Raw genomic sequence first — 24,358 nt, forward strand, 5'->3', positions numbered from 1 at the left:
CTGTCGTCGATGTGGAGAGATGCGCACTTCTTTGCATTGAAGTGGAGCCCCATCCAATCAGCAGCTCGACTGGTGGCATCTAGCATACGTTGGAGGTTCTCTGGATTGTCTGCGGTCAGGACCAGGTCATCCGCGTAAGCCAGGACGCTCACCCTCTCGCCGTGGAGGTTGAAGCCATCTGTACCACTGGAGATCGCTCGCAGCAATGGCTCCTTGGCGAGGTTAAAGATGATGGGGCTGAGGGGACAGCCCTCGTAACTCCGCTCTGGAATAAGATCTCGGCAGTCTCCCCTTCGACCGAGCGAATGGTTGTGCTGCATCCCTCGTACACCTCTCGGGTCACACGGAGGAAGTTCTCTGGCATCCCAAACTCCTGGAGCGTGGCAAAGATATGGTGGTGGGGCATGGATCCAAAGGCATTAGCCAGGTCGAGCCATGCTACCGTGCACTGCCTCCTTGCTCTTCTGGCTGTTTCAGTGATGGTTTGGAGGACAAAGTTGTGTTCATAGCAGCCCTCACAGGACATGAAGCCTTTCTGGGTGGAGCTGATGGCTCCCCTGCTCACTGACCACTCCGTGAGTACTACAGTGATGGAAAAACCCCTCCTGTCGACGTAGCAAGTGTCTACGGTACAGCACTACAGTAGCATAGCTGCAGTGCTACAACTGTGCCTTTGTAGCATAGTGATATACCCTCAGTCTCACTAATCTGTTCAGAATCGGTGCTTCCCAGGAGAGTGGGTGAGAGCAATTAATGCTACTTACTCTGGCATTGTCCCTTAATGACCCATAAAGTGTGAGCTGTTAGGGAGTCATTAGAAAGAGCCTCCTTTCCTTCCGCCAGGTGGGTAGGCTCTGCTATGCAATCAGACTCCAGTGAAGAAATATGCACCCCAACTGATGGTCCCCATACTCCAGGCTAGTGACATCCAGATCAAATATTAATAGTTATTAAAGAGCAACCCTGCACTGGTCACAGTGCCCTCAGGGAAAGCGTAACCTCTCTTTGTTTCCTTGTGTATAAAATAGGGATAATAATACCAGTCTCACAGGGATATTGGGCAAGGTCATTGTTTAATACTTGCCTAGTCTTTGAAGATGCAAAGTTCAACACCATGAAAAAGGCAACATTTTCTCACAGTTTACACACACTTCCTACTCCAAATATAAATACTGTGACACACAATCTCTGGGCATGTCTCGACAATCAAATATTTCGGACTCCAAGGATTGCCAGGGGAGTTAATGAGCCAATTAGAAAAGAAGTACTTCTGGCACCTTAGAGACTAACAAATTTATTTGACAGGATTCAGAGTAGCAGCCGTGTTAGTCTGTATTCGCAAAAAGAAAAGGAGTACTTGTAGCACCTTAGAGACTAACAAATTTATTTGAGCATAAGCTTTCGTGAGCTACAGCTCACTTCATCGGTTGCATTTGGTGGAAAATACAGAGGGGAGATTTATATACATATAAATTTATATACATATAAAACGAAAGCTTATGCTCAAATAAATTTATTTGAGTATAAGCTGTTGTGAGCTACAGCTCACTTCATCGGGTGTATTCAGTGGAAAATACAGTGGGGAGATTTATAAACATAGAGAACATGAAACAATGGATGTAACCATACATACTATAACGAGAGTGATCACTTAAGATGAGCTATTACCTGCAGGAGCAATATTGTTAATCTATCCAACTATACTCTTAGCCCAGCAGAAGAATCTGTCCTATCTTGGGGCCTCTGCTTCTGCCCTTTCGCCCCCACGAACATGATACATTTCTGTGGTGACCTAGAATCCTATTTTCGACGTCTCCGACTCAAGGAATATTTCCAACACACCTCTGAACAACATACTAACCCACAGAGACCTTCCTACCAACACTACAAAAAGAAGGATTCTGGGTGGACTCCTCCTGAAGGTCGAAATAACAGACTGGACTTCTACATAGAGTGCTTCCAGCGATGTGCATGAGCTGAAATTGTGGAAAAGCAGCATCACTTGCCCCATAACCTCAGCCGTGCAGAACACAAAACCATCCACAGCCTCAGAAACAACTCTGACATCATAATAAAAAAGGCTGACAAAGGAGGTGCTGTCGTCATCATGAATAGATTGGAGTATGAACAAGAGGCTACTAGGCAGCTCTCCAACACCACTTTCTACAAGCCATTACCCTCTGATCCCACTGAGAGTTACCAAAAGAAACTACAGCATTTGCTCAAGAAACTCCCTGAAAAAGCACAAGAACAAATCCGCACAGACACATGCCTGGAATCCCGTCCTGGGGCATTCTATCTGCTACCCAAGATCCATAAACCTGGAAATCCTGGACGCCCCATCATCTCATGCATTGGCACCCTGACAGCAGGATTGTCTGGCTATGTAGACTCCCTCCTCAGGCCCTATGCTACCACCATTAACAGTTATCTTCGAGACACCACTGACTTCCTGAGGAAACTACAATCCATCGGTGATCTTCCTGAATACACCATCCTGGCCACTATGGATGTAGAAGCCCTCTACACCAACATTCCACACAAAGATGGACTACAAGCCATCAGGAACAGTATCCCCGATAATGTCACGGCAAACCTGGTGGCTGAACTTTGTGACTTTGTCCTCACCCATAACTATTTCAGATTTGGGGACAATGTATACCTTCAAATCAGCGGCACTGCTATGGGTACCCACATGGCCCCACAGTATGCCAACATTTTTATGTCTGACTTAGAACAACGCTTCCTCAGCTCTCGTCCCCTAATGCCCCTACTCTACTTGCACTACATTGATGACATCTTCATCATCTGGACCCATGGAAAAGAAGCCCTTGAGGAATTCCACCATGATTTCAACAATTTCCATCCCACCATCAACCTCAGCCTGGACCAGTCCACACAACAGATCCACTTCCTAGGCACTATGGTGCTAATAAGCGATGGTCACATAAACACCACCCTATACCGGAAACCTACTGACCGCTATTCCTACCTACATGCCTCCAGCTTTCACCCAGACCATACCACATGATCCATTGTCTACAGCCAAGCTCTACGATACACCTGCATTTGCTCCAACCCCTCAGACAGAGACAAACACCTACAAGATCTCTATCAAGCATTCTTTCAACTACAATACCCACCTGCTGAAGTGAAGAAACAGATTGACAGAGCCGGAAGAGTACCCAGAAGTAACCTACTACAGGACAGGCCCAACAAAGAAAATATCAGAATGCCACTAGCCATCACCTTCAGCCCCCAACTAAAACCTCTCCAACGCATCATCAAAGATCTACAACCTATCCTGAAGGACGACCCATCACTCTCACAGATCTTGGGAGACAGGCCAGTCCTTGCCTACAGACAGCCCCCCAACCTGAAGCAAATACTCACCAGCAGCCACACACCACACAACAGAACCACTAACTCAGGAACCTATCCTTGCAACAAAGCCCGTTGCCAACTCTGCCCACATATCTATTCAGGGGATACCATCATAGGGCCTAATCACATCAGCCACACTATCAGAGGCTCGTTCACCTGCACATCTACCAATGTGATATATGCCATCATGTGCAAGCAATGCCCCTCTGCTATGTACATTAGTCAAACTGGACAGTCTCTACGTAAAAGAATAAATGGACACAAATCAGACGTCAAGAATTATACTATTCAAAAACCGGTCAGAGAACTCTTCAGTCTCTTTGGTCACTCGATTCAGACCTAAAAGTTGCAATTCTTCAACAAAAAAACTTCAAAAACAGACTCCAACAAGAGACTGCTGAATTGGAATTAATTTGCACACTAGATACAATTAATTTAGGCTTGAATAGAGACTGGGAGTGGATGGGTCATTACACAGAGTAAAACTATTTTCCCATGTTTATTCCCCCCTCCCGCCCCCCACGGTTCCTCAGACATTTTTCTCAACTGCTGGAAATGGCCCACCTTGATTATCACTACAAAAGGTTCCCCCCGCCCCGCTCTCCTGCTGGTAATAGCTCATCTTAAGTGATCACTCTTGTTACATGTGTATGATAAAACCCATTGTTTCATGTTCTCAGTGTGTGTATATAAATCTCCCCACTGTATTTTCCACTGAATGCATCCAATGAAGTGAGCTGTAGCTCACGAAAGCTTATGCTCAAATAAATCCGTTAGTTTCTAAGGTGCCACAAGTACTCCTTTTCTTTTTGCAAATACAGACTAACATGCCTGCTACTCTGAAATGAGCCAATTAGTTATAATTCACAGGTAATTAACATCCTTGGAGCCCCCTCCCCATCCAAACCTGAAGTACTGGATCCTGTGTATGCTGCTCATGGAAACTGAGATCATGCTAAATAGTCCTCTAAAAAAACAGGAGCATTTAACTCAATCTCAATTCACACTAGCAGTGTAAACATGATCAAATACTTCCAGACTCTGGTGGGTTCCAGGGGTAGAGGGTAGTTAGAGGTAGCTGTCAGTTACAGCTAACTAACATCCCAGCATTCCTCAGCTTCTGAAATATTTGATCAATATTAGATGTGCCTTTAGATCAGTGGTTCTCAGATGACGGGCTGCTTGCAGCCCAATCAGCACACAGCTGCAGCCCATGTGACATCCTCGGGGCCATACAGATAGTGTATATACTATAAAAAAACGAGGCATCCTTGTGGCACCATAGAGACTAACAAATTTATTTGGGCATAAGCTTTCATGGGCTAGAACCCACTTCATCAGATGTATGAAGTAAAAGATACAGGAGCAGGTATCATAGTAGCAGCCGTGTTAGTCTGTATTCGCAAAAAAGAAAAGGAGTACTTGTGGCACCTTAGAGACTAACAAATTTATTTGAGCATAAGCTTTCGTGAGCTACAGCTCACTTCATCGGATGCATTCGGTGGAAAATACAGACTTGATTAGCAACATCTTCCGAGCAGGACACTCATTTTGACAGGATTGTTTAACGTTTGTAAATTGACAGAGAAGGCAGGAAAATAAAAAAACCAAAACCTCAGAGATGTTCCTATAAGCCTCTTTTACAGACTAGCCTCCCTTTAGTCTGGATCCAGCAATCACTCACACCCCCATGGTTACTGTCCTTTGTTCCAGTTTCTTTTAGGTATCCTTTGGGGGTGGAGAGGCTCTATAAATACATGAAAGGACGTGGGTTGTTTTACCAAGTGTTAGGTCAGTCTAAAGAGATAAATCAATTAACTGCAGAATACCAAGGGAGGAGAAATAATTTTTGTAGTGATAAGAGAGTGGCCCATTACAGACAGTTGACAAGAAGGTGTGAGTAACAGTAGGGAGAAATTAGTATTGGGGGAATTAAGTTTTAGGTTTTGTAATGACCCAACCACTCCCAGTCTTTATTCAGGCCTAATCTGGTGGTATCTAGTTTGCAAATTAATTCCAGTTCTGCAGCTTCACGCTGGAGTCTGTTTTTGAAGTTTTGTTGTTGAAGAATTGCCACTTGGAGGTCTGTTATTGAATGACCAGAGAGATTGAAGTGTTCTTCTACTGGTTTTTGAATGTTATGATTCCTGATGTCAGATTTATGTCCATTTATTCTTTTGTGTAGAGACTGTCTGGTTTGGCCAGTGTACATGGCAGAGGGGCATTGCTTGCACATGATGGCATATATCACATTGATAGATGTGCAGGTGAACGAGCCCCAGATGGTGTGGCTGATGTGGTTAAGTCCTATGATGGTGTCCCTTGAATAGATATGTGGACAGAGTTGACACCGGGGTTTGTAGCAGGGTTTGGTCCTGGGTTGAGGTAGTGTAGTGTGTAGTTGCTGGTGAGTATTTGCTTCAGATTGGGGGGGCTGTCTGTAAGCGAGGACTGACCTGTCTCCCAAGGTCTGTGAGGGTGAGGGGTCGTCCTTCAGGATAGGTTATAGATCCTTGATGATGTGCTGGAGAGGTTTTAGTTGGGGGCTGAAGGTGATGGCTAGTGGCGTTCTGTTATTTTCTTTGTTGGGCCTGTCCTGTAGTAGGTGACTTCTCGTTACCCTTCTGGCTCTGTCAATCTGTTTCTTCACTTCAGCAGGTGGGTATTGCAGTCTTAAGAATGCATGATAGAGATTCTGTAGGTGTTTGTCTCTGAGGGATTGGAGCAAATGCAGTTGTATCTTAGAGCTTGGCTGTAGACAATGGATTCTGTGATGTGGTCTGGATGAAAGCTGGAGGCATGTATGTAAGTATAGCAGTCAGTAGGTTTCCGATATAGGGTGGTGTTTATGTGACCATCACTTATTAGCACCGTAGTGTCCAGGAAGTGGATCTGTTGTGTGGACTGGTCCAGGCTGAGGTTGATGGTGGGATGGAAATTGTTGAAATCTTGGTGGAATTCCTCAAGGGTCTCCTTCCCATGGGTCCAGATGATGAAGATGTCATCAATGTAGTGCAAGTAGAGTAGGGGCGTAAGGGGACAAGAGCTGAGGAAGTGTTGTTCTAAATCAGCCATAAAAATGTTGGCATATTGAGGGGCCATGCGGCTACCCATAGCAGTCCCACTGACCTGAAGGTGTAAATTGTCCCCAAATCTGAAATAGTTATGGATGAGGACAAAGTCACAAAGTTCAGCCGCCAGATTTGCCGTAACATTATCAGGGATACTGTTCCTGGTGGCTTGTAGTCCATCTTTATGTGGAATGTTGGTGTAGAGGGCTTCTACATCCATAGTGGCTAGGATGGTGTTTTCTGGAAGATCCAGGGCTGCCCAGGGGATTCAGGGGGCCTGGGGTCTTCAGCGGCGGAGGTCCTTCTGCTCCGGGTCTTCAGATGTGGTTTGTTTGGCGGCACTGAAGGCCCCCCTGCTTCCGAAGTGCCGCCGAAAACTCTCTTGGGGGCCCCTGCATGGCCCTGGGCCTGGGGCAAATTGCCCCACTTGCCCCCCCCCGGGCGGCCCTGGGAAGATCATCAAAGGATTGTAGTTTCCTCAGGAAGTCAGTGGTGTCTCGAAGATAGCTGGGAGTGCTGGTAGTGTAGGACCTGAGGGAAGAGTCTACATAGCCAGATAATCCTGTTGTCAGGATGCCAATGCCTGAGATGATGGGGCGTCCAGGATTTCCAGGTTTATGGATTTTGGGTAGCAGGTAGAATACCCCTGGTTGGGACTCTAGTGGTGTGTCAGTGTAGACTTGTTCCTGTGCTTCTTTAGGGAGTTTCTTGAGCAGATGGTGTAGTTTCTTTTGGTAATCCTCAGTGGGGTCAGAGGGTAATGGCCTGTAGAATGTGGTGTCAGAGAGTTGTCTAGCAGCCTCTTGTTCATATTCCGACCTATTCATGATGACTACAGCATCTCCTTTGTTAGCCTTTTTTATTATAATGTCAGAGTTGTTTCTGAGGCTGTGGATGGCGTTGTGTTCTACACAGCTGAGGTTATGGGGCAAGTGATGCTGCTTTTCCACAATTTCAGCTCGTGCACATCAACGGAAGCACTTTATGTAGAAGTCCAGTCTGTTGTTTTGATCTTCAGGAAGAGTCCACGCAGAATCCTTCTTTTTGTAGTGTTGGTAGGAAGCTTCCTTTGTGTTAGTGTGCTTTTCAGTGGTGTTTTGGAAATATTCCTTGAGTTGGAGACGTTGAAAGTACGATTCTAGGTCACCACAGAACTGTATCATGTTTTTGGGGGTGGTGTGGCAGAAAGAGAGACCCTGAGATAGGACAGACTCTTCTTTCGGGCTAAGAGTATAGCTGGATAGATTAACAATATTGTTAGGTGAGTTAAGGGAAGCACTGTTGTGGTCCCTTGTGGCATTTAGGAGTTTAGGTAGTTTAGTGTCCTTTTTCCTCTGTAGAGATGCAAAGTGTGTGTTGTAAATGGCTTGTCTAGTTTTTGTAAAGTCCAGCTAAGAGAGAGTTTGTGTGAATGGTTGGTTTTTTAAGAGAGTTTCTAGTTTTGAGAGTTCATTCTTAATCTTCTCTTGTTTGCTGTATAAGATGTTGATCAGGTGGTTCCGCGGTTTCTTTGCGTGTGTGTGGCATAATCTCTCACTATGATCTGTATGGTATGTTGATGGTAATGGATTTTTTACCTTCAATCCTTTTGGTATTATGTCCATTTTTTGGCATTTGGAAAGGAAGATGATGTCTGGCTGTATCTGCACGAGTTTTTTCATGAAGTTGATCGATTTCCACTTCATACGACTAAATTCAGTGCCTTTCATGGTGACAGGTTTCTGCCGTGTTAGTCTGTATCAGCAAAAAAAACGAGGAGTCCTTGTGGCACCTTAGAGACTAGTGCTACAATGCTAAAGGAGTTGAGAACCACTGCTTTAGATACACATGTGGCAATTGTAAGTAAATATTCACATATTAAGGGTTACCACTGCGGACGCTATTGGTATCCGTAAACATCTTTTTTCTCGGGGAAAATATGATGGGCTCAATTAAAATAGTGTGTATTGTCCCTTAGGGTCAGTTAATTATATTCTAGCTCACGCCCTCATCTCCCAGAATGGGCATTTTTTAGTCTTTTTGAAATGATTTTTGAAACAGTGCCTTCTGTCCTAGACTCGTTTATGACAGTGAGGACTACGTCCATAGAGATTTGATGACCTGATGATCTTAGTTTGATAATTTTCCTAATTTAAAAGTAGAATGCTTTCCCTGAAGACCTCATTCATTTGATGATTAAACGAGCAGAAAGAAAGAGGGTGCTCTTCTGTAGTAATAGCCATTCCTATTTTGAAAAAACGCCAAGATATTTAACAGTCTGATATGATCTTCCAGAAAAGACATAGGAATGCCAGTGGAAACAATGACAGATATTATATTGTAATCGGTTGAAACAGTACAGTAACATCGTAAGCTGTAATGTTAGGGTAGTGTAGAATACAGTGATATATAACTTATGTGTTTAACAAGGGAAAGTTGGAATCTACCAGCAGGACCAGTTCTACTTTTAAAAAAATGGTAAGAAATATAGGAACAGATCCTCAAATATATACCAGAGTAGACGGCATATAGCTTTCACAAGATGAACAGTAATGTTTCTGCTGGGGAATCTTTTCCCAATATCCAGGCACGGGTTCTTTAGTGTCTTCCCCAGCTTCAATCAAATGCTAGTTGATATACTGGGTCTCGATCAAATCCCACCTATACATGCAGGAAACCATCAGTTTTGCCTTCTGGGAGCTCTTTGCCCTCCTTCCCTCACCCCCAATCCCCTGTTAACGGCCTTGAAAGCAGTGCTCATTCTCTTGCAAAAATGTTTTGTGATTCAGCTGGGGCAAGAAACAATTGTGGGGCAAATAATGTTTTTCTCACTCCCAGTGGGTGAAAGAGCTCTCCTCGGCCGGGGAATCTTATGTGACAGAGCGCTCTGCTGCCACCGAAGCAACCCTTAACATGCTCTTTAAAAACAGAGGGCCAGATCCTCAGCTGGCATAAATTGGCTTGATGGCACTATGCTGATTTACACCAGCCGAAGACATGTCCAGAATCTCTAGCTGAGCTTTTTTTCCCCGGGGAAGGGATAGATGGGGGAAGGAATCGATCTGGAGTGATTTCCTTACATCAGCTTGCAGCTGGATTCACTCCTGCTTGCAGAAAGCCGATAAGAACAAAGACAACAAGATGAGCTTTAAAGAGCTCAAGAACTTCCTGAAAGAAGTGAACATTCAAATGGATGACAGTTATGCCAAGCAGATCTTTCAGGTAAGGAGAATTCACAATTAGTATGGCAGCGAATGGGCTGGCTTGGGGTCACAATCCCTGACCTTCACACCAACTGAGCTGGAGACAAACGCTCAACATGCTGACTGAGCCCTATGATTGTGCCATGTGCTGTAGGATCTTCAAAGTGCTCACTGTTGGCCTAACTGGGCTCCCAGTTAAATCAATGGTTACGCTCCCATTGACTCCAGTAGGAGCAGAGCGGGGCCAATCTTGAGTGCGTTTTGAAAACTCCATCCATGGTGAATTGGGGACCCACTGTGAGAGCTGCTGTGTCCCAAAGGTATAACTGAGTCCAAGAACAGAGGGGGATGCAGAAAAGGATCAGTCACTGATATGGATAATGCGAGATAAATGGATAAGATCAGTGAGAGAGCAGGTACCCTTGGGCATTGGTGGATCAGGACTTCAGAATGTAATGACTACATGCCGAAAAGTTAAGTCCCCCCTGGAATAAGTTCTGCTATAGTCACTCACCCTAACACAGTGGAGTAAAATGCCAAGTGGCTTCTGTAAAATCAAGGAAAGTTATAAAAGATAGGGGAAAGCGTGAATTAAAGGAATACAATCATGATAGTTACGCAACACAGCACACTGCAAAGGAACAATTATGGTGCTTTAATGACCCAAGACACATGGACTCGGCTCAGGGATATGCACTACTAATTTCTTGTGCTTCGACTTGCTGGCAGAGCCAGTGGGAAGGTAATGACGGTGACAAGAAGTCCTTAGTTGTTGAGTTTTTAGTGTTCCTGAAACCCAGCCTTCCTGCTTCCATGAGATAAAGCCCATTGGATTGATTTGTAGGCCCTCATTACATCTGTCACTTAACTTCACTGAAGTGGGCAGTGTCGGAAAGAACTGTTCTTTTCCCTTCAGAGTGCTACTAGATGGTAAAAGCACACGCAGTTGTCAAAACCTGGTAGTGGTTCTCATGCTTCCCTCTGCTTCTGCAAGTGGAGGGCTGGAGGGTAGAGCCCTGCTTAGGGCTATTTTTTAAATCCTGCGCCCATCCCGCAATACCCACTCCCGCATTGTCTCTTGCATTTTTTATCCAATTGCCACCCACGAAAACCTTAGATCCTGCAATACCCACTCCTGCCCACTCCTGCATTGTCTCTTGCATTTTTATCCCACTCCCACCCACGAAAACCTTAGATCCCGCAAATCCCGCAAGAGAGCCAGACTCCCCCACGCTCCTAAAAACAAAACAAACAAAAAAACGCAGATTGGTTAATATATATTATATATAAATGGAATTCAGACACAGTTTTTACCACTAAAAGAATAAAACAAATCTTGCTTACGAGGGGTAAAAAATATTTTAACTCCTGTTATAAGACATCAGATCTCTTTCTGTCCCTTGCTTAAAGTTAAGTATTAAAATCTTTATTAAAACAACAACAACAAAAAACAAACTTGCTTTCCATTGCTGAACTTCTATTATGACAAACTGGCAAGAGATTTAGTATTTTCCCACAAATGACCACAGTTAGGTTTTTTTGCCCACCCAATCCCGACCGCAACAAAGTACATTTTACCCGCTCCCACTCTTATGGCAGGGGTCCTGCGGGACCCCAATCCCGCTGCAGAGCACTTCTGGGGAGCCTCAGACTGCAGGTCCTAGCTGGAGATTGCATAGAAGGGAGGCATGCCAGCTATTTGTGTTGCCCTGACCCTAGATCTGTGGAGACCTCTCTGTGTGGGAGCTCCACATGGATTCAGGGGGAGGTTGGCCAGCAGATCTCTACTGATTTCTTGCTGCAGAAGCCCCAGCATAAAGCTGCATAAACACAAGCTCTGTCTGCAGTAACTTCCTTCCTTTCCCACACAGTCGAACAAGCCTGCTCCTCAGGACTCCTCTTGGAGCAGCTGCAGTCAGGGAGCACCCAGAAGAACAGCTTTCAGACTGTGAGCTCTGTGGGGTGTACAGCACCTAGCCTGGGGACCTAACCTGGGGCCTATAGGTGCATCTGAAATGCAAATTACAGTAATGATAATGAGCTGCTCTTACAGAGGCTGTGCTCTGTGGGGGCTCAAGGGGAATAGAGGGAGGCAGGGAAGGATTGGCAATGGAGAAATGAGAGACCTCCACACAGACACGCTTGTCTCTGACAGATCTATATAATCCCATGCCACTTCCTAACCCCCTCCCTCAATGGAATAATTAGAAGGAGACACTGGGAGTGGAGATTTGAAGCGTTTCAGTTCCTGCGTAGGGGAGCATTGGGTTGAATGAAGTAAAGCTATAAAGAGAGACTAAGCACTTGACAGTGTTGGTTCATGTAGCAGTGAGCTCTTCTTCATACAGGCACAGTAATGAAGGATGATCGATCAGTCAGACGGTGGCTATAAGGGTGTTTTCCTAAATTAGTCTTGTTTTCTGTCAAGGTGGCCTCCCATACCTGTGTGGTCCCTCTATAAGTTCTAAGTAGACCTGGGTACAATGTCTCCAATGAAACCAGAAGCCACATAAAACTCATCTGGTTGTGCATTTCATTTCAAACTGGATCTCAGCTCTGTTCCATCACAAAGTTTCCCCATGCTTTCTGGCAAACTCAGTCTGATTCAGGGTATCAGGATGCATCAAAAGCCAGGTAAAACCCAGCAGTCTGGACCAAGATTCTCTCTGTGATTTGGGACTCATTCAAACCCAAAGTGAATCTCAGAGAGGACCACACCATACAGGTCAAACTCAGAGAACATGTTCACACACACAGAGCAACCCAAACTGGAATCTGGCCACGATGGCAGCACTTACACCCCTGTTCTTTTGGAATGGGCAGTGAAGTCTATGTAATGGCCACTAAGGGCTAGTCTTCCAAGAGGTGGCCCTTACAAAAGCACAGGGCTCCATACAGCTGTACTGGGGTATTGTCTCAGTTCTGTCTCAAAGGAAAGAGCATCATTGGCGAAATCCCCACTATGGCCAGTCTGCCTTTGTCTTTGTGCTTCTTCTCCAAGAATTAAGTAAATCAGACACTGCTGAGGTGACAAGTTTTACCAAGGTGACATCACAGGATGGTATAGACACAGACAGCAGCAAGCAAAATAATTGCTTCAAAAGTGTAGAAAACGATCTTGTTGGATTAAAATTGTTATTGTTTTTGTGCTTTTCAATGCACACATCTGAATACAGAAAGAAAATGAAAAACATTATAAACTTGTAATGACACCCTCTGTACCGTACAGCATAGTGTTAACATGCACCTGCAAAATCCATTTAACAACCTTAATATTACACTATAAAAGCAATTAAGTTGAAACCTATGTAGAGGGTGTCCTTTTAAATGACTAAGCATGGCAGGAGAAACAACTGAGCATGTAAGTAGGCCACTTTCTCAGCTTCTCTCATCATTAAGATGAATAAGTGCCACCTTTGTCACTTTGAGCATGCCAGTTGTGAGATCATAGTTTTGACTTGTAGAATGCAACAAGCCACTGGATAGTTTAGGTTGGTTCATAACTAGGCAGCCCAATGACTCCCAAAGTGTTCCAGCGGTGACTTTCCATAGGAAGCAATGATATCAGTGCCCCAAAGACCTCATTATCATCTTGCTAGAGGAAACCTCAGGGGCATCATGATTGTCTTCTGTGTGATTAGCACTGCTTGCCTTGCATCCTAATAGGATGGTTGGTTAAATTAAAATGTGCATTTTGTTTCTAGGAGTCAGGAAGATAACCATATCTTGCATTTATACCATGTCTACCATCCTAGGGATCCCAGAGCCAGTTATACACTATGCACGTACAGAACCCCTGAAAGGTTTCCACCTCTGAAGTGGGTGGTGACCACCAAATGGCACACAGCATGGTCTACAGCACTCAGGGCTGGGTGATGGGACCTTTTTTGGACAAGTACCTTGAGGCAAACCAAGTACTATGGGAATTTTGAGATCTGTGCAGAGAGGGCAGGACTTAGTTTTCAGAGTCCCACCTGAAAGACCATCTAGACTTAATTGAACTCAACGGGCCAGATCCTCAGCTATGGAAGAGCTGGCTGTCTATATTAGATATTTATAGAGAGCCAGTCATCAAAATATCTAGGCATCAACTGATAAGATAGGTACAGAGAAACCTGCACCAAAAATCCCTCAATCCTAATAAGAGAGTCTGTGTCTTAAGCGACCACTTTGATGTATGCCCATGTTTTCCATTACAGTTTGTTTTGTTTGACTTTTAGTTAATTAAAATGTTTACCAACAAAAATCCTACCAAAGTAATTAACATTAGGGTGGGATAGGGAGCATTGCTATAATATTGCTTGCAGAGGCAACATTGTGAAGATTGCAAGGGCAACCATTATATCACATCTAGTTAGCTGCTAACTATAGCTGGTAGAAAAAATGGCTTTTTCCCCATTGGAAATGTTGATGAAAACTCATTCATTCTCGTGGAAAAGTTTGACTTTTAATAAACCATCAAAAACTGAAGTATTTGAGCCAGAAACTGAAACTTTTCCATTCAGAAATTCTGCTGTAGTGCCTCAAAGGTGCTGTAGTTGAGTGCCTTATGCACCTATTCTCCTTAATGAGCTAGGCTTCTGGAAGGGATACATCTTCCATAATGACAGGTTTCAGAGTAGCAGCCATGTTAGTGTGTATTCGCAAAAAGAAAAGGAGTACTTGTGGCACCTTAGAGACTAACAAATTTATTTGAGCATAAGCTTTCGTGAGCTACAGCTCACTTCATCGGATGCATTTGGTGGAAAATACAGTGGGGAGATTTATATACACACACAGAGAACATGAAACAATGGGTTTTATCATACACACTGTAAGGAGAGTGATCACTTAAGATGAGCCATTACCAGCAGCAGGGGGGGGAAGGAGGAAAACCTTTCATGGTGACAAGCAAGGTAGGCTATTTCCAGCAGTTAACAAGAACATCTGAGGAACAGCGGGGGGTGCGGTGGGGGGGAGAAATACCATGGGGAAATAGTTTTACTTTGTGTAATGACTCATCCATTCCCAGTCTCTGTTCAAGCCTAAGTTAATTGTATCCAGTTTGCAAATTAATTCCAATTCAGCAGTCTCTCTTTGGAGTTTGTTTTTTGAAGTTTTTTTGTTGAAGGATAGCCACCCTCAGGTCTGTAATCGAGTGACCAGAGAGATTGAAGTGTTCTCCAAGTGGTTTTTGAATGTTATAATTCTTGACGTCTGATTTGTGTCCATTTATTCTTTTACGTAGAGACTGTCCAGTTTGACCAATGTACATGGCAGAGGGGCATTGCTGGCACATGATGGCATATATCACATTGGTAGATGCGCAGGTGAACGAGCCTCTGATAGTGTGGCTGATGTGATTAGGCCCTATGACGGTGTCCCCTGAATAGATATGTGGACAGAGTTGGCAACGGGCTTTGAGCCACTAGCCATCACCTTCAGCCCCCAACTAAAACCTTTCCAACGTATCATCAAGGATCTACAACCTATCCTGAAGGACGACCCATCACTCTCACAGATCTTGGGAGACAGGCCAGTCCTTGCTTACAGACAGCCCCCCAATCTGAAGCAAATACTCACCAGCAACCACACACCACACAACAGAACCACTAACCCAGGAACCTATCCTTGCAACAAATTGGATTCCAATTCCAACTGAATTGGAATTAATTTGCAAACTGGATACAATTAACTTAGGCTGAATAGAGACTGGGAATGGATGAGTCATTACACAAAATAAAACTATTTCCCCATGTTATTTCTCCCCCCCCACCCCACCCCCCACTGTTCCTCAGATGTTCTTGTTAACTGCTGGAAATAGCCTACCTTGCTTGTCACCGGGAAAGGTTTTCCTCCTTTCCCCCACCTGCTGCTGGTGATGGCTCATCTTAAGTGATCACTCTCCTTACAGTGTGTATGATAAAACCCATTGTTTCATGTTCTCTGTGTGTGTATATAAATCTCCCCACTGTATTTTCCACCAAATGCATCCAATGAAGTGAGCTGTAGCTCACGAAACCTTTTGCTCAAATAAATTTGTTGGTCTCTAAGGTGCCACAAGTACTCCTTTTCATCTTCCATAATGCATCCTGGTCTCCCCTTATGGGAGGTGGTGGCCTCATGGGAGTCTCTGGTTATGATGCATCATGGGAGACATAGTCTAGCTGGGGAGCCCAACCCTTATTGGAGACTGGGGACGCAAGGAAACTGAACTACAGTGCCCCTGAGGCACCAAGGTAGGATATCTGGATCAAAATATTTGTTTTTCTGAGGAGAAATTAAAACTTTCCCCAGAATGCAGGAACTTTTCACAAAAAAATTCATTTTGCTGAAAAACCCAAATTTTCCATCCAAAAGCAGTTTTTATGGACTATCTTCAACCAGCATGCAAATTACAGTAATGATAATGAGCTGCTCTTACAGAGGCTGTGCTCTGTGGGGGCTCAAGGGGAATAGAGGGAGGCAGGGAAGGATTGGCAATGGAGAAATGAGAGACCTCCACACAGACACGCTTGTCTCTGACAGATCTATATAATCCCATGCCACTTCCTAACCCCCTCCCTCAATGGAATAATTAGAAGGAGACACTGGGAGTGGAGATTTGAAGCGTTTCAGTTCCTGCGTAGGGGAGCATTGGGTTGAATGAAGTAAAGCTATAAAGAGAGACTAAGCACTTGACAGTGTTGGTTCATGTAGCAGTGAGCTCTTCTTCATACAGGCACAGTAATGAAGGATGATCGATCAGTCAGACGGTGGCTATAAGGGTGTTTTCCTAAATTAGTCTTGTTTTCTGTCAAGGTGGCCTCCCATACCTGTGTGGTCCCTCTATAAGTTCTAAGTAGACCTGGGTACAATGTCTCCAATGAAACCAGAAGCCACATAAAACTCATCTGGTTGTGCATTTCATTTCAAACTGGATCTCAGCTCTGTTCCATCACAAAGTTTCCCCATGCTTTCTGGCAAACTCAGTCTGATTCAGGGTATCAGGATGCATCAAAAGCCAGGTAAAACCCAGCAGTCTGGACCAAGATTCTCTCTGTGATTTGGGACTCATTCAAACCCAAAGTGAATCTCAGAGAGGACCACACCATACAGGTCAAACTCAGAGAACATGTTCACACACACAGAGCAACCCAAACTGGAATCTGGCCACGATGGCAGCACTTACACCCCTGTTCTTTTGGAATGGGCAGTGAAGTCTATGTAATGGCCACTAAGGGCTAGTCTTCCAAGAGGTGGCCCTTACAAAAGCACAGGGCTCCATACAGCTGTACTGGGGTATTGTCTCAGTTCTGTCTCAAAGGAAAGAGCATCATTGGCGAAATCCCCACTATGGCCAGTCTGCCTTTGTCTTTGTGCTTCTTCTCCAAGAATTAAGTAAATCAGACACTGCTGAGGTGACAAGTTTTACCAAGGTGACATCACAGGATGGTATAGACACAGACAGCAGCAAGCAAAATAATTGCTTCAAAAGTGTAGAAAACGATCTTGTTGGATTAAAATTGTTATTGTTTTTGTGCTTTTCAATACACACATCTGAATACAGAAAGAAAATGAAAAACATTATAAACTTGTAATGACACCCTCTGTACCGTACAGCATAGTGTTAACATGCACCTGCAAAATCCATTTAACAACCTTAATATTACACTATAAAAGCAATTAAGTTGAAACCTATGTAGAGGGTGTCCTTTTAAATGACTAAGCATGGCAGGAGAAACAACTGAGCATGTAAGTAGGCCACTTTCTCAGCTTCTCTCATCATTAAGATGAATAAGTGCCACCTTTGTCACTTTGAGCATGCCAGTTGTGAGATCATAGTTTTGACTTGTAGAATGCAACAAGCCACTGGATAGTTTAGGTTGGTTCATAACTAGGCAGCCCAATGACTCCCAAAGTGTTCCAGCGGTGACTTCCATAGGAAGCAATGATATCAGTGCCCCAAAGACCTCATTATCATCTTGCTAGAGGAACCTCAGGGGCATCATGATTGTCTTCTGTGTGATTAGCACTGCTTGCCTTGCATCCTAATAGGATGGTTGGTTAAATTAAAATGTGCATTTTGTTTCTAGGAGTCAGGAAGATAACCATATCTTGCATTTATACCATGTCTACCATCCTAGGGATCCCAGAGCCAGTTATACACTATGCACGTACAGAACCCCTGAAAGGTTTCCACCTCTGAAGTGGGTGGTGACCACCAAATGGCACACAGCATGGTCTACAGCACTCAGGGCTGGGTGATGGGACCTTTTTTGGACAAGTACCTTGAGGCAAACCAAGTACTATGGGAATTTTGAGATCTGTGCAGAGAGGGCAGGACTTAGTTTTCAGAGTCCCACCTGAAAGACCATCTAGACTTAATTGAACTCAACGGGCCAGATCCTCAGCTATGGAAGAGCTGGCTGTCTATATTAGATATTTATAGAGAGCCAGTCATCAAAATATCTAGGCATCAACTGATAAGATAGGTACAGAGAAACCTGCACCAAAAATCCCTCAATCCTAATAAGAGAGTCTGTGTCTTAAGCGACCACTTTGATGTATGCCCATGTTTTCCATTACAGTTTGTTTTGTTTGACTTTTAGTTAATTAAAATGTTTACCAACAAAAATCCTACCAAAGTAATTAACATTAGGGTGGGATAGGGAGCATTGCTATAATATTGCTTGCAGAGGCAACATTGTGAAGATTGCAAGGGCAACCATTATATCACATCTAGTTAGCTGCTAACTATAGCTGGTAGAAAAAATGGCTTTTTCCCCATTGGAAATGTTGATGAAAACTCATTCATTCTCGTGGAAAAGTTTGACTTTTAATAAACCATCAAAAACTGAAGTATTTGAGCCAGAAACTGAAACTTTTCCATTCAGAAATTCTGCTGTAGTGCCTCAAAGGTGCTGTAGTTTGAGTGCCTTATGCACCTATTCTCCTTAATGAGCTAGGCTTCTGGAAGGGATACATCTTCCATAATGACAGGTTTCAGAGTAGCAGCCATGTTAGTGTGTATTCGCAAAAAGAAAAGGAGTACTTGTGGCACCTTAGAGACTAACAAATTTATTTGAGCGTAAGCTTTCGTGAGCTACAGCTCACTTCATCGGATGCATTTGGTGGAAAATACAGTGGGGAGATTTATATACACACACAGAGAACATGAAACAATGGGTTTTATCATACACACTGTAAGGAGAGTGATCACTTAAGATGAGCCATTACCAGCAGCAGGGGGGGGAAGGAGGAAAACCTTTCATGGTGACAAGCAAGGTAGGCTATTTCCAGCAGTTAACAAGAACATCTGAGGAACAGCGGGGGGTGCGGTGGGGGGGAGAAATACCATGGGGAAATAGTTTTACTTTGTGTAATGACTCATCCATTCCCAGTCTCTGTTCAAGCCTAAGTTAATTGTATCCAGTTTGCAAATTAATTCCAATTCAGCAGTCTCTCTTTGGAGTTTGTTTTTGAAGTTTTTTTGTTGAAGGATAGCCACCCTCAGGTCTGTAATCGAGTGACCAGAGAGATTGAAGTGTTCTCCAAGTGGTTTTTGAATGTTATAATTCTTGACGTCTGATTTGTGTCCATTTATTCTTTTACGTAGAGACTGTCCAGTTTGACCAATGTACATGGCAGAGGGGCATTGCTGGCACATGATGGCATATATCACATTGGTAGATGCGCAGGTGAACGAGCCTCTGATAGTGTGGCTGATGTGATTAGGCCCTATGACGGTGTCCCCTGAATAGATATGTGGACAGAGTTGGCAACGGGCTTTGAGCCACTAGCCATCACCTTCAGCCCCCAACTAAAACCTTTCCAACGTATCATCAAGGATCTACAACCTATCCTGAAGGACGACCCATCACTCTCACAGATCTTGGGAGACAGGCCAGTCCTTGCTTACAGACAGCCCCCCAATCTGAAGCAAATACTCACCAGCAACCACACACCACACAACAGAACCACTAACCCAGGAACCTATCCTTGCAACAAATTGGATTCCAATTCCAACTGAATTGGAATTAATTTGCAAACTGGATACAATTAACTTAGGCTTGAATAGAGACTGGGAATGGATGAGTCATTACACAAAATAAAACTATTTCCCCATGTTATTTCTCCCCCCCCACCCCACCCGCCACTGTTCCTCAGATGTTCTTGTTAACTGCTGGAAATAGCCTACCTTGCTTGTCACCATGAAAGGTTTTCCTCCTTTCCCCCACCTGCTGCTGGTGATGGCTCATCTTAAGTGATCACTCTCCTTACAGTGTGTATGATAAAACCCATTGTTTCATGTTCTCTGTGTGTGTATATAAATCTCCCCACTGTATTTTCCACCAAATGCATCCAATGAAGTGAGCTGTAGCTCACGAAACCTTTTGCTCAAATAAATTTGTTGGTCTCTAAGGTGCCACAAGTACTCCTTTTCATCTTCCATAATGCATCCTGGTCTCCCCTTATGGGAGGTGGTGGCCTCATGGGAGTCTCTGGTTATGATGCATCATGGGAGACATAGTCTAGCTGGGGAGCCCAACCCTTATTGGAGACTGGGGACGCAAGGAAACTGAACTACAGTGCCCCTGAGGCACCAAGGTAGGATATCTGGATCAAAATATTTGTTTTTCTGAGGAGAAATTAAAACTTTCCCCAGAATGCAGGAACTTTTCACAAAAAAATTCATTTTGCTGAAAAACCCAAATTTTCCATCCAAAAGCAGTTTTTATGGACTATCTTCAACCAGCATTTCTGCCAGTGCTTGCTAGTCTCTTAGTGCCGAATTCCAAACCCATTAAAGTGAATGGGAGTCTTTCAATTGACTTTAATTGGCTGTACATCAGTCCCTTCATTACTTGCTTAACACAGGTTTCACTTACTGTTTCCTTGTACTCCCTGGTCTGTCTATCTCCATCTGTTGTATCTTAGATTGTAAGCTATTTGGGGCAGAGACTGTCTTTTTGCTCTGTGTTTGTACAGCACCTAGCGCAATAGGGTCCTGTTCTATGATTAGTGCTTTTAGGTACTACAATAATACAAATAATAAATAATAATAATTGTTGATGTTTCAGTGCTAGAAAATGACCCTGGACAGGTCACTAAGAGCCATCAATCAAGGGCTTCTCATTAGGCGGGAAATAACTTTCCAATTATTTTGTGTTCTACATTATTTAGAGCTGGTGCAGATTACGGCTGAAATATGCTATAAGGTAAGAAGGTTTTCACTCCTTCTCCCCTCTACATTTACAGCAGTGTGACAAATCCAAGACAGAGACCTTGGAAGATGAGGAGATAGAGACATTTTACAAGATGCTGACTGAGCGGGTGGAGATAGATGAGATCTTCAAAAAATACTCCAGTGCTGAAGGGATCATGTCCAGGGACAACCTGCTGAGGTTCCTCCGAGAAAAGCAGCAGGAGGAGCATGCTGTCCCTGAATCTGCACTCTCCCTGATTGAGAGATATGAACCCAACGAAACAGGTGAGTTGGCAGCACTGGCTGCTGTTTGGATGAGAGTCTAAAATGCTTGCTCGGGGTAGAGCAATTCCTTGAACTATTTTGCTACTGTTTCCTTCTGCAGCTTTGCGTGTCCTTGTATTGCAGCAGCCATCTCTGGTGTGTCAATATTCCAGAAGAATATTAGCAGCTCCACAGAGATGTGTTGGGTAGACTGGAAAGTGTCTTTTTTCTCAGGTCTTTCCTCTGATCCAGTACCCAGCAGGAAAGTGGTTGATATATAGAATTTTAAGGGTTGCTGTAGTCCTTGTGGGGAAGCGACAGATGGTTTATTTAACAATAATCCTTGCATAATATTTAGCACCACTATAGCACCTGTCATCTGATGATCTCAAAACACTTTGCAAATGCAGATTTGTATTGTCATTTCCATTTTCCAGATGGGGAAACTGAGTCACAAAGAGCTAGATTCACAATAGGATTTAGGCATCTAACTCCCACTTTCGGCTCCTAAATCCAAGAATCAGGCCCCACTGGGATTCACAAAGCTCCTTCTCAGCTGCCACCAAACCCTGTAGACACCTAAGCTCACTCGGAGCCTAAATTTTTGGAGTAAAAGTTCCCTAGGTGCCTATGTTCCTGCCTCTGAGCATGCCCACGGCAGCCCCAGGCCAGGTGTCTGGATAATACACATGACTGAACTATTGGTATAGAAGGGTACAGCTTGCTCAGGAAGGACAGGTATGGGAAAAGGGAGGAAGGGTTGCCTTGTATATCAAAGATGTATACACTTGTGCTGAGGTTGAGATGGAAATAGGAGATGAGACAGACTTCTTAAAAGTCTCTGGGTAATGATAAAAGGGGTAAAAAAGAAGGGTGATGTCATGGTAGGGGTCTATTGTAGAAAACCTAACCAGGAAGAAGAGGTGGATGAAGCTTTTTTGAAACAACTAACAAAATCATCCAGAGCGCAGGACTTGGTGGTGGTGGTGGACTTTAACTACCCAGAGATGTGTTGGGAAAAGACTACAGTGGGACACAGTTTATCCATCAGGTTCTTGGAATACACTGGAGACGATTTTTTATTACAGAGGGTGGGGAAAGTGATTAGGGGAGAGGCTGTTCCAGATTTGATTCTGACAAATAGGGAGGAACTGGTTGAGAATTGGAAGTGGAAGGCAGCTTGAGTGACAGTGGCTCATGAAATGATAGAGCTCATGATTCTAAGGAATGTCAGGAGGAAGGCAGCAAAAGAAAGACAATGGACTTTAAGAAGGCAGATGTTAGCAAACTCGGACAATTGCTAGGTAAGATCCTGTGGGGCAAACCAAGTACTATGGGAATTTTGAGATCTGTGCAGAGTGGCAGAATTTAGGTTTTCAGAGTCCCACCTGAAAGACCATCTAGACTTATTTGAACTCAATGGGCCCAGATCCTCAACTACTTTCTCTACACCAGTCATGATTTTATAGACCTCAATCATATCTCCCCTCCACCCTAAGTCACATGTGGGGCCCGATTGGGTTAGAATTTGCCTACTGGATCTGGCCCCTACAGATGAGTTTATACAAAACAGGGTAAGATTCATTGGGCCAAAGAGAGAGTGAGCACAAGTCATAGATTCATAGATATTAAGGTCAGAAGGGACCATTATGGTCATCTACTCTGACCTCCTGCACAACGCAGGCCACAGAATCTCACCCACCCGCTCCTGCGAAAACCTCTCACCTATGTCTGAGCTATTGAAGTCCTCAAATCGTGGTTTAAAGACTTCAAGGAGCAGAGAATCCTCCAGCAAGTGACCCAGGCCCCATGCTACAGAAGAAGGCAAAAAGCCCCCAGGACCTCTTCCAATCTGCCCTGGAGGAAAATTCCTTCCCGACCCCAAATATGGCGATCAGCTGAACCCTGAGCATATGGGCAAGATTCACCAGCCAGATACCCAGGAAAGAATTTTCTGTTGTAACGCAGATCCCACCCCATCTAACATCCCATCACAGGCCATTGGGCCGATTTACCATGAATATTTAAAGATCAGTTAATTGCCAAAATCATGTTATCCCATCATACCATCTCCTCCATAAACTTATCGAGTCTAATCTTAAAGCGAGATAGGTCTTTTACCTCCACAAGTCTGAGAATGACTCCGTAACCTGGCAGTTGGAGCACTCTCCTGGGAGGTGAGCGACCTGGGATCCAGTCCCCCTGCCCCAATGGCTTTTTATATGATTTATCCATGGAGCAACTGCTTCAGCGGGAGAGACTGAGGAGCCCCGCTTCAGAATATCCCAGAGCTCAGTTAGGACACTCCCCAGAAAAGTGGCAGATCCTTGTTCAAATCCCTGTACTCCATTCATGAGGAAGGGAGATTTGAGCTGGGGTCTCCCAAATCCCATATGAGTACACTAACCATAGGGCTAAAAGTTAGGCGGGAGCTGGCTCTGGTCCTCCCCTGGCTGCCTGCAAAAACAGCATAGATGCCACATGCCAAGCGAGGGTTCACAGCTGAGAATCCCAAGTAGAGGGAGGTGCGTCCCTGCAGCCTGCCCTTAGGGCCAATCTCTGTGAGAGCAGTGGGGCTTTAGGACACACTCCTGTTGCTGGCATCTCCCATTGGCTTGTATAGCTGAAGTAGGTTTGCCACATTTCTAATGGCTGGTAACCAGATCCCTGTGGCACTGCTCAGCCTCTTCCCCCAAGGCCCTGCCCCCTTCTCCATCTCTTCCTCCCAAGGCCCCGCCCCTGCTCCGCTTCTTCCCCCACAGATCAAAAAAACTGGACATCAATGTTTGTCAAATGGCACCCAGACACACAAGCCAAAACCTGGATTGTCCAGATGAAAACCGGACGGGTGGCAATCCGAAGGTGAGTAGCCACCTAGCATGCTGGCTTTTGTGAATCCCATTCTGAGGCCCTACTGCCTATCCCTCCTTAGTCATTGCATAGGGAGCCTAAGCACCTCAACTCAGCCTTTGTGAATCCCAGTGATTTTCCAAGCACCTGAAAAACACAGTAATGCTCAGCGTCACCACGTCTGCATTTCTTATCGAATCTATCCCAAGGAGAACTTTTTGAAACTTGGGTACCTAAAAATAGTTAGGCACCTAAATCCATATTTAGGCAGCTAGTTAAGTGACGTACATTTCAATAGCGCAAATACAGAATTATTTTATTTCTGCTCGGAGATGAAATGAGTAACCACCGTGCAGCATCTTAGATTGAATGTTCAAGACAGCTGAAAGGCCATGTTCCTGGGCTGTGTCTGTGCTGTCATTGGCACAGCTCAAGAATGG

General features: G+C 44.4%; 1 protein-coding gene across 1 annotated transcript in view; it reads left to right on the forward strand.

Moving 5' to 3' along the window:
• The window catches only part of PLCD1 (phospholipase C delta 1), a 95,045-nt gene that overhangs the window by 39,215 nt on the left and 31,472 nt on the right, over positions 1–24,358 (forward strand). Inside the window, exons 4-5 of the mRNA XM_038390475.2 lie at positions 9,527–9,656; positions 20,858–21,089. Coding sequence (XP_038246403.1) covers positions 9,527–9,656; positions 20,858–21,089 — 362 coding nt within the window. The remainder of the gene's footprint in view (positions 1–9,526; positions 9,657–20,857; positions 21,090–24,358) is intronic.

The sequence above is a fragment of the Dermochelys coriacea genome, chromosome 2 (genome assembly GCF_009764565.3).
Source record: "Dermochelys coriacea isolate rDerCor1 chromosome 2, rDerCor1.pri.v4, whole genome shotgun sequence".
Classification (NCBI taxonomy): Eukaryota; Metazoa; Chordata; order Testudines; family Dermochelyidae; genus Dermochelys; species Dermochelys coriacea.